The 15,119-nt window shown below is 36.6% G+C and overlaps 1 protein-coding gene across 3 annotated transcripts in view; it reads right to left on the bottom strand.

Annotated features, from left to right (window-relative positions):
- Positions 1-15,119, bottom strand: part of LOC119829759 (solute carrier organic anion transporter family member 74D) — a 61,931-nt gene that overhangs the window by 14,078 nt on the left and 32,734 nt on the right. For 2 of the 3 annotated variants that reach the window (XM_038352442.1, XM_038352441.1), the window contains exons 2-3: positions 11,854-12,569; positions 1,013-1,153 (exon numbers count right to left, since the gene is read on the bottom strand). In XM_038352442.1, the coding sequence (XP_038208370.1) occupies positions 1,013-1,153; positions 11,854-12,502 (790 nt within the window). In that variant the 5' untranslated portion in view covers positions 12,503-12,569. Of the gene's footprint in view, positions 1-1,012; positions 1,154-11,853; positions 12,570-12,639; positions 12,902-15,119 lie in introns of those variants that run through there. The other variant, XM_038352440.1, reaches the window with a different exon arrangement.

Raw genomic sequence — 15,119 nt, 5'->3', positions numbered from 1 at the left:
GTTGGGCTTGTTAAAATATTATTACCGATAAAGGATATGAATGGAATATATAAATGTCGCTACTATCTGACTACATAAGACTGCATGTTTGATAACATAAAAGCATATAATAAAACGAAGTAGAAAACAAATAGTATCAGAGAAGTCAGTAAATATTTGTGTAAACTAGATAGCATCAGTACATGTTAACTCGTTTTCCTTTCTCTGCTAAAGCAAACGTGAAGAAATCTCAATCACGGTGCACGTTAACTTGAGGATAATAATTTAAAATTCAATGTGCTTTACAATGTATAAAAGGAATAGTAAAGCCGGTAACAAATATCCATAAAACGGTTATTAAAATTCAGTGTCCATCCGTGAACTTATAACTGAAACAATAAGGAAATACGCGGAACCATTCGACAATTTGCGAATCCACACTATTGCTAGTCGAGACACGCTTGGCGCAAATTTCTACTCCGAGTATAATTGTAAAACCAGAGGACTGCAAACTCTGCCCTGTGCGTAATAAAGATGCCATTGTTAACCAGCGCTGCAATATCACTTCGTCATACGCATTCATTTAGTATGTAAGTCACGACGCTGCTTTCTTCGTGGATTTTGCGCGCAAATCCGAGCCAATGCTTGTGTAACGGTAGCTGACAGTTCCGCGATGTGTGTATGGTGGAATTCCAGCTCCCACACCATAGAGGATGTTTCAATGGGAACATTATACCGGTACAGCTCGCTGTAAGACTGAGCGTCGAACAGCGACTTTACCAATAACAATAAATATGTCCGTTTGCGCATGAACTTTGAACGAAGTCGCGTAAGGGCATATACATAATTGGTACAAGATTTAGCACTCAAGAAATACAAGTAAAATATTGATAAATTTTAAAAGATCCACAGCATACATTAAATATCCAAGGCGAGAGGTTTCACTGATATGTTTCATTGTATATGGTTGTATGATAATACTTATTTTCTCAAATAGATAAAGTGTTAACCTAAACATAAAAGATTGACTTACCGAGCCACCAAGCTCCAACCCATCTCGGATCACTGTATTCATAACCGGGGTCTTTTAATGGATCGACGTAAACCCTCGTGCATAAAGCTCCAAGGAGAAATCCTAGGGCAGGTCCTATAACTCGGATACCAATTGTGATTGCTGTGAACAATAGAGAAAAACATTTTAAAACACATTTCGAAACTAGATTTTTTCCTTAATTGTTTTAATTATATATTTTAAAAGAGTGTTTTCAGTGTTAGTTACAATTGCAAAATTTGTTGCCTAAATATGTTAGTTAAAGATTTGATACAATCACCATGAATACAATACGAAATTGGAGGCTTCGAGATTATTCCATATGAAGACGCTTCAATGAAACGCAGCACGCATCGCAACTTGCATGTTAGAATTAAATTATTTCATGGAAATCCTACTGGAGCCGGCGATGCACTTAACATTAACGATTTTAATGAGGGAGCTGAGACATTCATTATGAATAATTGATATGAACACAGGCTCGACTGCGATCCGTTTCAATAAAGCTAAGAAAGATTGAAGTCTTATTAAAGTTCGTTCAACTAGAAGGCAATCAAAAGCAACAATGAAGGCGTCACACAGCCAACAGATTCTGTATACTGTTTAATTTGCAATGATAACAAAAGAAAGCAATGCAGACACGTGGAAATGTCTTGATTTGAGAACAATCGGCTCATGAAACTAGCGGCAGCAATGTTGATGGAAAATCAAATAAGATAAACGATAATACGAACTAACACAACTTCACTTACAAGCCACCGGGTGATTGACCGAAAAACAATCAGGTACTTAAGTTGCAAACGCAATCATTCGGAGAAATCGTCAGTATCGCTTGCCAAAAAAAACGCACTCAATGCATTTCGGCCCGCCTGCCTCACGACGAAAAGAATATAAAACATATTCCTATTATCATCATACGCTTCAGTAATAAATAATGATGCTCGTGAGCGTTTTCGAAAATGTGCACCAAGCGGCTTGTTGCAACTTTTATTATCTTTTAAGTGCCCTCTTCGTGCCGTAATACTTCGTTATCTACAAAACGCATCCACGCTATTACATGCTGTATTCCTTTTAATTATGAATTAATCTCGCCTGAACTGTTTCCATCTGATAAATGCGTGTGCATCTGTATAACAGTTCTTACCGGTTTCCAAACGCAATTAACTTCGAGTACTGTATTCCCGAATTAAAACTATTGGACGGTCAAAAATGACTAATTGCGTAATTAAAATTATTTGCAACTCGTTTAAAGCTTCACGCGACATTAATTCCGGTATTAATTTTTTATACCTACTAAAATTTAAAATATAATTGACTGCAAACTCGTCGGTTTTTATGTATCTTTTATGAATCGCACCTGCAATATAATCAGCTACTTATTCTCGAGGTGGACACTTATACTACATAACATCATGGCATCGAAGACATTCTATTACTTTCGGAGTATCTCGCTCGTAAGTTAAAAACTCCGGTAGAAGCCGTTTGGTCGGAGTCTTAGGAGCATTCGAGCATAGTCTAGTAGGACAGCCCGTTGAATCCCCCTCATAAGGTGCTCGTAGATCCAATCTCCTAAGTATTGTCTTAAGGAGGCAGGAACCAGCCCATCAGTACAAACAACTACTGGCTAACTTACTTACTGGCTAACTACACATCCCTACATCTCGGCAACCTCGTAGGCCATGGTCTTTGGGCCGTTTCTATAACTTTATTATTATAAATTTCTTTATTAAATAAAACGAATCCCTATCACGAAACTAACATCATCCCGCATAGTACATCAAAAGCAACAAAAAATACGTAACCACGTTCACGAGTCCCTGTTTACATGTAAACAATGGACGGGCCACATGTTTCTGATTGGCGTTAAGAAAGTCCTGTTCTGTAACACACACTGAATGGCGGAGGCGACGTGATGCCGTGATACGTGACAAAACGTGCATAGGTTATGCCGTGCGAGATGCGCTTTTGGTGCATTCGTGTGTTCTTTATTTTTTTTTAACGTTTTGATACAAGATACGAAAACAGCGCTAACGAAAGTATTTATTATTTAATCGCATACTTTAATTACGCCCATTGTGTTCTCAAACGCAACATTCTCCTTTATTTATTTTTTTCTCAGTTCTTTATATCGTCACATCTTTTTAGCTATTACTTCAATTTCCCTGTTCGTCTGCTGTCTGTCCGCATGTCGGCAGGCTGTATCTCATGAACCGTGACGGTTAGCTTTTTTTATATAGAACACTGTGTCGCAAATCCGACTCGCACTTGACCGACTTAATTTCTTTACCCATGTGACGTATAAACGTTCACTTTTAAACCGTTTTCGCTAAAATCTATTCGCCATACACTAGGTACGTTTAATCTAACAATCATTGCATAACATTAATCACATGGTATTTAATCCTAAACGGAGGTTAATTAAGTGCGATGCAATTTAGATAACAGTTTTTAGGCCAGAACCTAGAAACACAAAAGCGGCAATTACGCACAATAGTTGAAATATGAAAGACTACTCAAGCTCTCGATGATAACCCTATTATGTCAGTTTGTCATTCAATGTATTATTTGATACCTACCATATACAAATATATCTGAGCATATCGAGACGTAATCTTTAAGTTCTTAAATCTTTATTTATTACTAGCTGTTCGCCCGTAGTACAATTAATTATAGTCCATGTCACTCGGTGAAGGTGTAGTTTGCTTAAGGAGTAAGTTTTAAATCTGTCCAACTGGTTTTGCGTCAAAATGTTTGAAATATACAAATAGTTTCCTTTTTATAATATTAGTGTAGATAACTCTTACGTGATTATTGTTAACAATAGATTAACTCCTAACAATAGATTACCTCCTGCTAGGTAATACCAGTGTTAAGAGGACCTGCTCCTTCTCTGGGAATGGTACATAGTATAATAATACGCAACAGTTTAGACGACAGTTTGACATAATTTTCTTGTATTGGGATAATAATACAAACGATGACTTCTCTATACATTCGTACCGTATAACCGGGGTTTCTAAATTCGATAACATAATATTTTTTTATATACTTATAGACATTTACGTATGTATCTATGCAGTATATTACATATATACCAATAGCATTCTACCATACTATGGGAATTTCCTTACCACTAGCTACGGAAATTCCTATGGGATGAGACGTTTCACTGCGGTAAAATATAAGCCATGTCAATCTCTAGCCTCTTTCTTATCAAACGCTAGCTCGTGAAAGAAAGACAAACTGATAAATAAATAAACACATTTAATATAATTATTATAAATAAGATTATAGCATTTATATCTATTTAATATTAAACACATATTTATATCAGTTTCACAAATGTTGTACGGTATATACAATGTACATATTATGTACTAACTATACTTTTTTTTCTCAAAAATAAATGTTGTAAACTAAGTAGTTATTCGACCTTCATAAAACGTTTATAATCAAACACCAAATTCTATCCCGATTTCCGACTGAGATGTGAAATTAACTTTTAATTAAACAAACCGAAACCAATATGTCGCTAACCTAAGAGACAAAGCTAATAATAATAATTCATTAATTGAAAGTCAAATACCGGTACGATATTTACAACGCAATTAAACCAAGACTAGATTACAACTGCAGATAACTTTAATACATCGTATAAATTTAATAAATGCTCACAACCGGATCATTTACAAACATTTACAAAGCATATTAAAATAAACGTATTGAAATTATTTTCTATTCACTCGATGCAAATGGAGGCAACAAAAGACATCCACCCCTTTGACATACGACGGCGTCTATAAATAAAACAAATATAAAAACTATTCGAATTCGAGGCCTAAATATAACCAAACATTCGATAACGAAAACATTTTCACGTAAAATGTCGCCACGATGCGACTCTAGGGCTTCCAGATAACATGTAGAGCCAAGCTTTTTTTACATAAAGAATCGTATGTGCTACTACGTAGCGTGGTTATGACCGACTCTTACTGATTCTAACATCACGGTGACCTACTTCCGCGTAAATAGAGCTAAGCGTCTCACTCTAGATTCTAGAAGCCCTAAAATAACAAACTCTACAACTTACCTAAAATATGTGTATATATTATACCCGAGATATGAGCAAATGAAAATCTAGCGAAACGGTTCAACTTAGGAAGCGCTCGTACGCTTTACTTGGCTGGTCTTGGTGGTTAAATTTTACCTACTGTTATAATATAATATTTTGTTTGACAATTAATATTTAGATTAAATACGGAAGTAGGTGAAAGATTTGGAAGAGCCATTATTAGAATTTTCTCCATTTTATAAATTGCAAAAATTAACGAGATTTTGTATGTTTGGTCATGGAAAATGGTTAATGAACTTTTTTTGAAAAATAGAAAGAATGAATTAACCATTAACCATAAGCAGCTTATAATATATTGCCTGTGTATAAACATATATCCATAAGTATATATCAGTATACCCAATATTGAGGAAACTAATTGTCATGATTAATCACTATAATTACCCGAGCATTCGAAACTTTAATTAATGTATTTGCCAAATGTACATATTGGCGGTGGACTAGCGGTCATTGAACTGAAGGAAATTAAAATATTTTTTTCTGAAAAATAACTAACAAAAATACACAAATAGACGGCTAGAAAATTTGTTCTATGAATTTGATTATTAGCTAATGCTATAGAGCCTTGCAAATGCACAAATATTGAGAATTATATAGTCATTTATGACCATTATAATCATCAGAGATTTCTTTAGAAAGCTCTCATGAATCTTTATTGATATTTTTCACATTTATACACCGATTCTGAATACTTTGATCAAGTGCCATATAAATATGTAGAAATAATTTTATATTCATTGATGTATTAAAATTCATACGGTTCTATTTTTTCACCTGCGGCGTTTCTTTGGCGTGCGCGTAGTCAAGGAAAATTCCCATGGGAACAACGTGTTTCACCACAGTAAGAAATAGTCTATATCAGTCTTAAACTATCTCCAGACAAAAAATCTCATCATAAAATCGCTCCATAGCGACAGGGAAGGAAGTCACACAAACAAATCTGCATTTATAACGTTGGCATGTTAGGATGTTAGGACACAATACATTCTTAGGTGCAAATTGTAAAGTTAATGCCACATTTTGATTGTAACAATTTAGCAAAGGATCGCGTATCTTATGATAAGTAATCTAATCGATCCATTTGTAACTGACCTACGTCAACCACGCCAGTATTTATCGAGGAAAGCGATAGCTCATCAAACTACTTTCAATATACGCGAATACTTTCTTCCTTCTAGAACATTCTGGAATAATATTCGGTGATAATACTATGATATAGGCTTGAAGCGATCAGTCTTGGTATCTATATAAAATATATATTTATAGGCATTTTCATAAAATTTAAATGTCTGTATAATATTATCAATGATTGCAATATCGTATCCATGGAACGCGGCATATTTTATATACTTAACTTTTTTATTATGTATAAATATTTTATTTATACGCATTTTTATAGTATGGTAAACTAATAAGGTGATAATATATGAATAAATGAAGATACAATAAGCGAGCCCTTGCTCCATATATTTTGGAATCTTCTCCGAAATACGTAAATAAACCACGTGAAGTCTCGCGTTCCCAATCTTAAATATGGAGCAAGGGAGATAGGCATTTGCATACTTTTAGTAATGGGGTTTAGTTTATAAAAAGATCATTCAGAAAATTTAATAACGGCCGTAAAACTGAAAAAAGTGAAAATTAGAAACTAACTACATTCGATTAATTATCACATGTACAAAAGAAACAGTTCTACCTGCGTATTGAGTTGTGATGTTTATAATAAACAAATCAAATACATCTAAATAAACAATATTTTAAATTTGCTAACCAAAGAGTTCATCGAAACCCAAAAAATGTGCGAAATTTTAACGAGCATCTTCCGACCGTTAGTGGTAAGATAAAATTCAGAGAAATTGTATGCGTCAACAGGAAAATATAGTGAAAAGGCTAGGTTAAGGCAGAATGTGGTAGCTTATATTTTACAGTTAATGTAGTGGTCATTTATGTGTCTTCATAAGATTTCTTAAGACGATACGACTCAAATGGTGTGCAAAAAACCAAATCGCTGTATTATGACATAGTTAAGTCTCATAATTGATTTTCAATATCTCCAGCATTATTTATGAAATTCTATTTTATTGTATAGTCCCTTATACCGCGACTAACAATATATACAGACAAATCTAAATTCTATTAAAAAAGCACTCATATAATAAGTCCAATCTTACCGAGACTTACGTTTTAACAAAGAATAAAGTGATACACTATTTAACATTTCATCTTTCTATCCTTTACTCTATCTAAATCATCGATCGCACAGGGATACAATTCATTCTATGCTAAAAATCATTCAACATGCCCCAATGCCCAAATGACAAAGGGACATGCCCACACATAAAATTTAATGAAATAATTAAAAAAAACAGCAACCCAATTCAGCACAAAGTACCAGGACATCACAACTCCCAAAGAGGACTATGAAAAATCGCCAAGCGCCTTAACAAGCTGAAGTGGCGACGAGACGTCCCGTCCCACTGACACAAATGCACGTCCACTGAAATAGCACACACACACGCGTGCATATATGCGCATGCGCATGCACATGCACATGGCACATTTCGTAAACGCACGCGCGCGTTAACTACAATTGCACGGTTGCATAATTGTTATGTTCAATTCATCGCTCATCTCGTTGTGAAACCACGTAATTGGTGACATCCGAGCGTGATTGGATATCAATTGTAGGAACGCTATATATGTAATCATTATATTTCTTGTAAAAATTGAATAGACGCTTAGGAATACTGGCAACGTTGTTATTTGCCACTAAGTGACTTAATACCTTCACTAGCCTCATATATTACATCAAATTTCGATAAATTTGTTGTTCTATTTGTTTTATAAATGTGGAAGGAACTCTGTCCTTCTGTCTGTCTATTTCATCTTCACGCCCTTACTCTAAACTGACTCGGCTAAAATTTGGTACACAGATACTTTGAAACCCGAGAAAAGACAAACGGGGATGGAAACTATGCGGGAGAAACCTGGAAACTGGCTATATTTTCCTTTACTACGCGGGTGGGCTGCGGGCGAAAGGTATTAGTGTTCAATAAAATAAGCCTGAAAAGTTTGTTTGTTTGTTTGAACACCGTAATATAAGAAACTATTGGACGGATTTAAAAAACGTATTTCAACATTGGATAAGTCCGCGATCGCTGATGGCCTTCTATTTCTATTGCTGTCAAGACTAAAAAAAAAACGCATTGTATAAGTTCTATTTATCCATTACAATAACATTTTGAGGCGCTTACTCTACAGTCTAGACCATTCCTAAGGTAGTATACGACCAAGCCATACCTGCCAAATGGGATTTTCCACATACGAAGACGCGTCGCTTTGAATCGCAAACAGCCAAACAGTATTAATAATATATCCTACTAATTGTACCACAAATTAAAGATGTAGGGCATAGTTGCACACCAAGTGACCGCAGGCGATTAACTTACACGTGTCATAATAAGCGATTTCGTGTCCGAACGAGTGTATGGGGACATACCGACAGATTCTGAACAATTAAGCTTACAGGCTGTATAATTATCGAGGGAAATTTGCGCGTTCTAGAAATAATGTACCTTATTTCAAAGGGAGGAGAGTACAATATTGGACTGCGTTGTCTGTAATCGTGTATTTTTTTATTCAAATCGCGATAGATCGTCATACCAGGAGAAAAAATTAAAGGTAAAACATGCCTACGTGATCAGAATTCGTGAGATGTAATTAATTTCAAATTAACGAACTATCTTTCCGCTTTAACAAATTCAAACGGAAATATATAACATAATTTTAGGTTGCCCCACGTGGAATGGAGCAAATTAATTGTATAATTATGCGGCTTATACATTTTAGGAAATATAACCGAATATGAGCAGGCACATTCTATGTTTAGTCACACAGTGCATTAAATGAAAACATTGTCTCTATATATATAATGTTAGTTACCAGACTTCTCCGAAACGGCTGGACCGATTCATCAATCATCATGAAATTTTCTGTGCATATCAGGTAGGTCTGAGAATCGGCCAACATCTATTTTTCATACCGCTAAATGGTAAGGCAGAACAGCGTTGGCCCGGTCAGCTAGTATCTTCTAGCTAGATTTATTTTCCTGCCTTTTTTACTAAGAAATTTAATCGGGGAAAAAAGTATGAAATACATGCATCCACCGCATTCACACCATCTTTCAACATAAGATAAGATTAAACACTTTTTAAACATTATATAAATAATAAATTAAAACGCTTTTTAATCCTTATACAACAAGTCCTTACCAATATTATAAAAGCGAATGTGTTTTTCTTTCTTTGTCTTTCTATCACGTCAGAACAGAGCGATTTTACGTTACGATTTTTGTGACTGGAAATAGTTAGGAGTCTAGAGACTGTTATAGGCTTCTTCTATTACCAAATCCCATCGGAATTCCGTTTGACTAAGCGGGCGAAGCCGTGGGCGAAAAGCTAGCTAGCTAGCTTATAAAAATCTGAGTACACATAACAACATTGTACATAAAATTATCTAGTATCCTTACACTATCGCAAATGGATCCTTTCCACTATTACAACAACGGGTTAATACATCCATAAATAAAACTTTTATGTCCCAAAGAAATTTATTTTAATGGCGTAAAATTATTCATAGGTTGTTTTACATTCGAGCATAAAAATCGTCAGTCTATTTTTTATGACACATACCTTCTGAGGATATGATTTTACGTCGTTATTTTAGACAAAACAAGACATTGTTTGCGGTATTAAATTTTAAAATAAATATTAATATGACCTGTATTAACATTTTCGAAAGCTATATAATACACTATATAATACTTGTTTTAACATAACACATAAGACATAGGTTTCCATACCCAAAGGATAAAACCGAACCCTATAAATTAAACTTCGCCTGTCTGCCTGTTCGTCTATCAGCGGGCTCTATCTCATAAACCGTTATAAAAAGACAGTTAAATTTTTCAGAGATCGTCGCTATAACAACAAATACAGATTTAATATAATAACATAAACTGGACGCATTGGACCTATAACCTGCTGCTTTAATGATCGACGCAAAACTTAAACTACGATGGTTTCTTTCAGGATAAAACCACTACCCATGTAATATGCAAGTATTTAAAAACAAAATCGCGCTACAATCATCATTTAATTCTTCATGCGTCCGACGTTGAGTGTGTTTACATGAGAAATGATAAGTTAATCCTCTGATTGCATAAAAGTTATAAATACTGATATTAGCATGGCGAATCTTTTTATTTAAATAGCAAGGAATGAGTTTATAAATCCAGAAAAAAGCGCGAACAGAGAACGCTTTGCGTTCCGTCTAATAAACATAAAATAATTAACCTTACAATAAAATCCGTAAATAATATTGAATATAACATTATATTAAATATGTTCGGATATTATGTATCTGTAGCTTTTAAACAAAAAAATATTACAATACTCTATCGGATCTCGACACGCTTTTATTAGCTTCACCTGTTTGTTTATAAGTTTTTTGTGTAGAAAACTAATTTAAACTCGATTTTGACCCACTTAAAATGTACACGTTGACGGATCGATAGCAAAACAATAATTTTAAGAATTTATATTATTATAGGGATAAGGATCGCCAGAATTTAATTATATCCTTACCTCAACATCGGCATAAGAACAAGTGAGACAATTTAGTTGATTCTGTCATTAAAGTGTGTTCTTCTTTTACGTTAAACTATTCAACATTGTTTACACACAGACCGAGATGCGTCGTCTAGATTTATTTACGTCTGGTAACTGGTGGTATTGTATGTACATTTTATATGTATGTATGTATGTATGTACCCAGCTCCGGCTAAACTCGTTTGCGATGGAAACCGAAACAATAGCCATAATACCATCCGCATCGATACATCAACATTATTGCTCTTGTACTTTTTACATACATTGAATGAAGCAGCGATGCCAAAAAAGCTTTTGGATTTCTTTAAGGGGAACTGGCTAGCTATCCGCCCGCAGCTTCGCTCGCATAATCAAAGGCAAACACACATAGTTCCCGTTGCCGTGGGACTTCCTGGATTCGGTCACACACAAACTTACAGGTGAAGCTAATAAGCGTGTTAATAATTACGCGCATAACGAATAACCAACCAAGCAAAAATCTAGCTATACGTAAGTACTACGAGATATCGGCTCGTCTGTACAAGCAAGAGCTAGCTAGCTAGCTCTAATTCGCCATTACGGCTAAAGTAAAAGTAATGAGCGTATTCCTGCGAGAGCATAGGCCTCCATTATGGCAATTCTTCGCAATTGACATAATCGCCTCGCACGAACATCACAACAGCGAGTGAGAGTAAGATACAAGAGCACAAGATTACAGCCGCTGAGCGGCTGTGTGGGTTATTATATGCAATTTCGCATATCGGATGTCGTGTCGCTAACAACACGTTCGGTTTCGTTGTTTCTGCGGTCTGTCCAGCCCAATTTGTTGTGGGTCGCAGCACATTGGCCGTGCGATCATTACAGGGTTTGTTTTAGACAATGATTAAATTAGAGAACCGTGCATTTAACTCATTTGAATTGTTGTGATTATATTGTTCTTTTATTGAATTGTTTCCCGATACATGCAAAGAATAATTATTATGAGTATAGAATTTAATAAGTCAAGTAGTTATAAAAGATAAAAGAATGAATAAACAACTTACCCATATACAATGGCGACTGTCTGCTGCCAACGTTGTCATCAACATAGGGTATACCCAGCGTAGCTATTCCGGTCTGCCCCACGCCGACCACCAGCAGGCACACGAAGAGCCACGGGATCACCACCGCGGTGATGGAGGACCGCGCCGCCGTGCTCTTCATGTGAGCGTCGTCACAGGCGTTAGAGGCATTGTCCGCCGAACACACTTGGGCGGCCTCCGCCCGGTGCGAGTCTAAATGTACGTCCATCAGCCGCGTCCCGTACAGTACGTGCGGCACCACGCACCCGATCACCCCCACGGCCAGCACCAGCATCATACAACCGATCCATCTCGGCCGGTGCCCGCGCCCCGCGAGGTAAGTCAGAAACAGCGCCGTACATATCTGTCCGATTTCTGTCGCCGACAGCAGAATTCCCGTCGTCTTCGATTCCACCTTATACAATTTCTCCACTGTCGTCGTCACACTCACAAAGTACGTGAGGAACATGCCTTGCAGCACCCATCCCCCCAGGAACACCAACATGAACACCCGCGTCGAGTGGAACGCGGAGCGCGGCTGCTCCGGCGGCAGCTTGCAGTCGAGGGAACCATTGTTATTTCCAGCGGCTAGCCGTTCTTGTTCCTCTGGTGTGGCCTCCACGCCTTTCATGCTTTCCTCGCGTGCAGGGCCGTCGGGACCCGTCTCCCCGCCCGCTGATACCGCAACGACGGGTGCCCTGCGACAACAGAAATAACAATTATAAAACAGCTACCGAAACATAATTATATGCGACCGATGTAACTCACGTCATAACGCTCGAACGCCGAATGCAATATAAAGTAATCAACCCCTAAGTGGACGCGACCAACAGAGCGGAAACAAAATGCACGCGAAGCTCGAGGAACGCTTCCGGCAAGGAATGATGATTAGCGATCGCGAAAACGAACTTCGAAGTCGACGCACTCGAGGCGAGTTGTGCGCATGCTTTTGGCAGAAACTGGATATAAAAGCGGCGGGGTGTAAAGCTGCGTGCGCGCACCCAGCCCGGCGCTGAGAGACTGCAGCGTGCAATTGCAGCCGCGGTGCACAGCACCCGCTTCGCCCGCCCCTCAACATCTCCCTACGGGGTTTTTATTGGCCGCCTATCCATTTTTTATACGGTACACATTTACACACGATGAAAGCCGTCTGCACGTCGCCCTCCTCCGAAGATTCCCTCTCGCCCCGGCGACGGAATGTCTTTGTCTCGTGCGTGATGTTTTTAAAGTCTTTATTTACATTTTACAATTCAAATGTAGATGAAGGTGGATAGTTTTTTATCTGGCGCTCTTTCAAAACGCGTCTTCGTGTATATTTTTATGGCGGGCACAAAAAGAGTACGTACACGTAGCTCGATGAATCAGGCGGCTAGGTGTGCAATTACCGGAGCGGAATATTAATGCGTGTGAATGGTGCGCCTAACTGGACTTGCAAAACTCACCAACGGGAGGCCGATGACCAGCGACGCGGACGGTGGTCGGCGTACTGAGCGGCTCGCTCCCTGACGCTGACTATGTCACAGGCCGGAGATAACGCTAATTGCCAAATATTTTCGAATCCACTGGCGGCGATAAGCGAGGCGCATTGGTCACTGCAATTCGATAAGTGACGCAACGCGTTGCTATCAATGGATACCTATCGTTGTGGGGAAAAGTGAGCCACTTGTAAAGCGGGTTACTGGCCTAACAACCTTAAACAGAATGCCCTATTTATCACGCTACGTTCCAGTTTAATGACCAAATAGCCTTGATAACACTTGTACGTATGCGCACCCGCAACTTGGCGTTGATTATACAATGTGTCAATAGCGAACACTTATTAATTTGTGTGCGCCCAACGTTTAGATATATTATGTGCATATTTACAGTAGCATAATGTACACAGATTGTAACATAAAAATACCTAGTCAGTTAACATTATCGGAGCGCATCGACAAACGAAGATTACGTTGTGTTTAAAACCAACAAATTATGTTGTTTACAAATGCATTTATGTTTTGTTTACGTTTAACAATTTTTATCGAGATATTTACCTATTATCGGGTATTTTTAAATGGATATGAATGAGAATAATAAATAACTAATTAAATAAATATAGTAAAATTAAATTAAAAGACATGATTTAATGATAGTATGAATTAAATTGTTTCACCTGCTCATATACAGAGTATACATAAGGATATTATTGAATCCTAGCGATCCTTATCCCAATAACGTAAATTCATGACATTATTGTATTACCACCCATCTTGTCTTATCACTTAGTGTACTAAGTTTGAATTCATTCTGTCCGTTTGAAGTGGGTCAAAATCGAGTCAAAAGGAGTCAATTACATCCCAACGTATAGGTGAAGCTCATAAAAGCAAAAGTATATTAAAAATTATCTATTAACATTAATGTTATATAAATAATATGATCTTTAGAGCTCCATCAGTAAGAAGGCCATAAACAAGGTAGTATACATAACAAGCTTTTTCCCGTGACTTTGCACCCGTTAAATATCGTAGTAGTTTAATAGATGTTATTATACACAGAAACCTTTCTCTTGAATCACTGTATCTATTAAAAAAAATCCATCAAAATCCGTTGTATTGTTTTAAAGATCTAACCATACGTACATACTTACAGACGCGGGAAGCGACGTTTCTTAATACTATGTAGTGATGGACGTCCGATAACCTCTCAAGAGTGATATTCATACGAATATTTATTACGGGACGCACTAATTTGTGCCTTAATTAACTTTCTCTTTCATCTTGCCACAAACTGTAACTTGAATATCGTTTAGTTGTACATGAAAGCGACGGTAGGAATTTATGATGTATTTTTATATCTTTTTTTGTTTTTTTTTTTATTTAGAAGTTATAATAAAAGTGGTCATATATTCTTTCAATGGTTCAAGTTAACACGTAGTTATGTACTGAAATATTATTTATTTATTTATTTATTTAACTCTTTATTGTACTGGTATACAAATAAACCTTAAAAATAAAAACTTAAAACTAGACCAGCACAGAAGGCGACCTTATCACTAAAGAGTGATCTCTTCCAGGCAACCCACTGTGTAAAGAAATAGTAAAAAGCAGGAGGTAGGGTATTAAGTACATAAATATTTTAACTTAGAATACATATCACATATACATATAAATATACCTTTAAATAATACTTGCAAAAAAAAATAAAAATAATAATAAATAAATAAATATACATAGATACACACATACACACATACAGTATATATTTACATA

Source organism: Zerene cesonia, chromosome 10, assembly GCF_012273895.1.
Source record: "Zerene cesonia ecotype Mississippi chromosome 10, Zerene_cesonia_1.1, whole genome shotgun sequence".
Classification (NCBI taxonomy): Eukaryota; Metazoa; Arthropoda; class Insecta; order Lepidoptera; family Pieridae; genus Zerene; species Zerene cesonia.
Note: the sequence above shows the minus strand (reverse complement) of the source record. Positions and strands in the feature narration are given on the sequence as shown.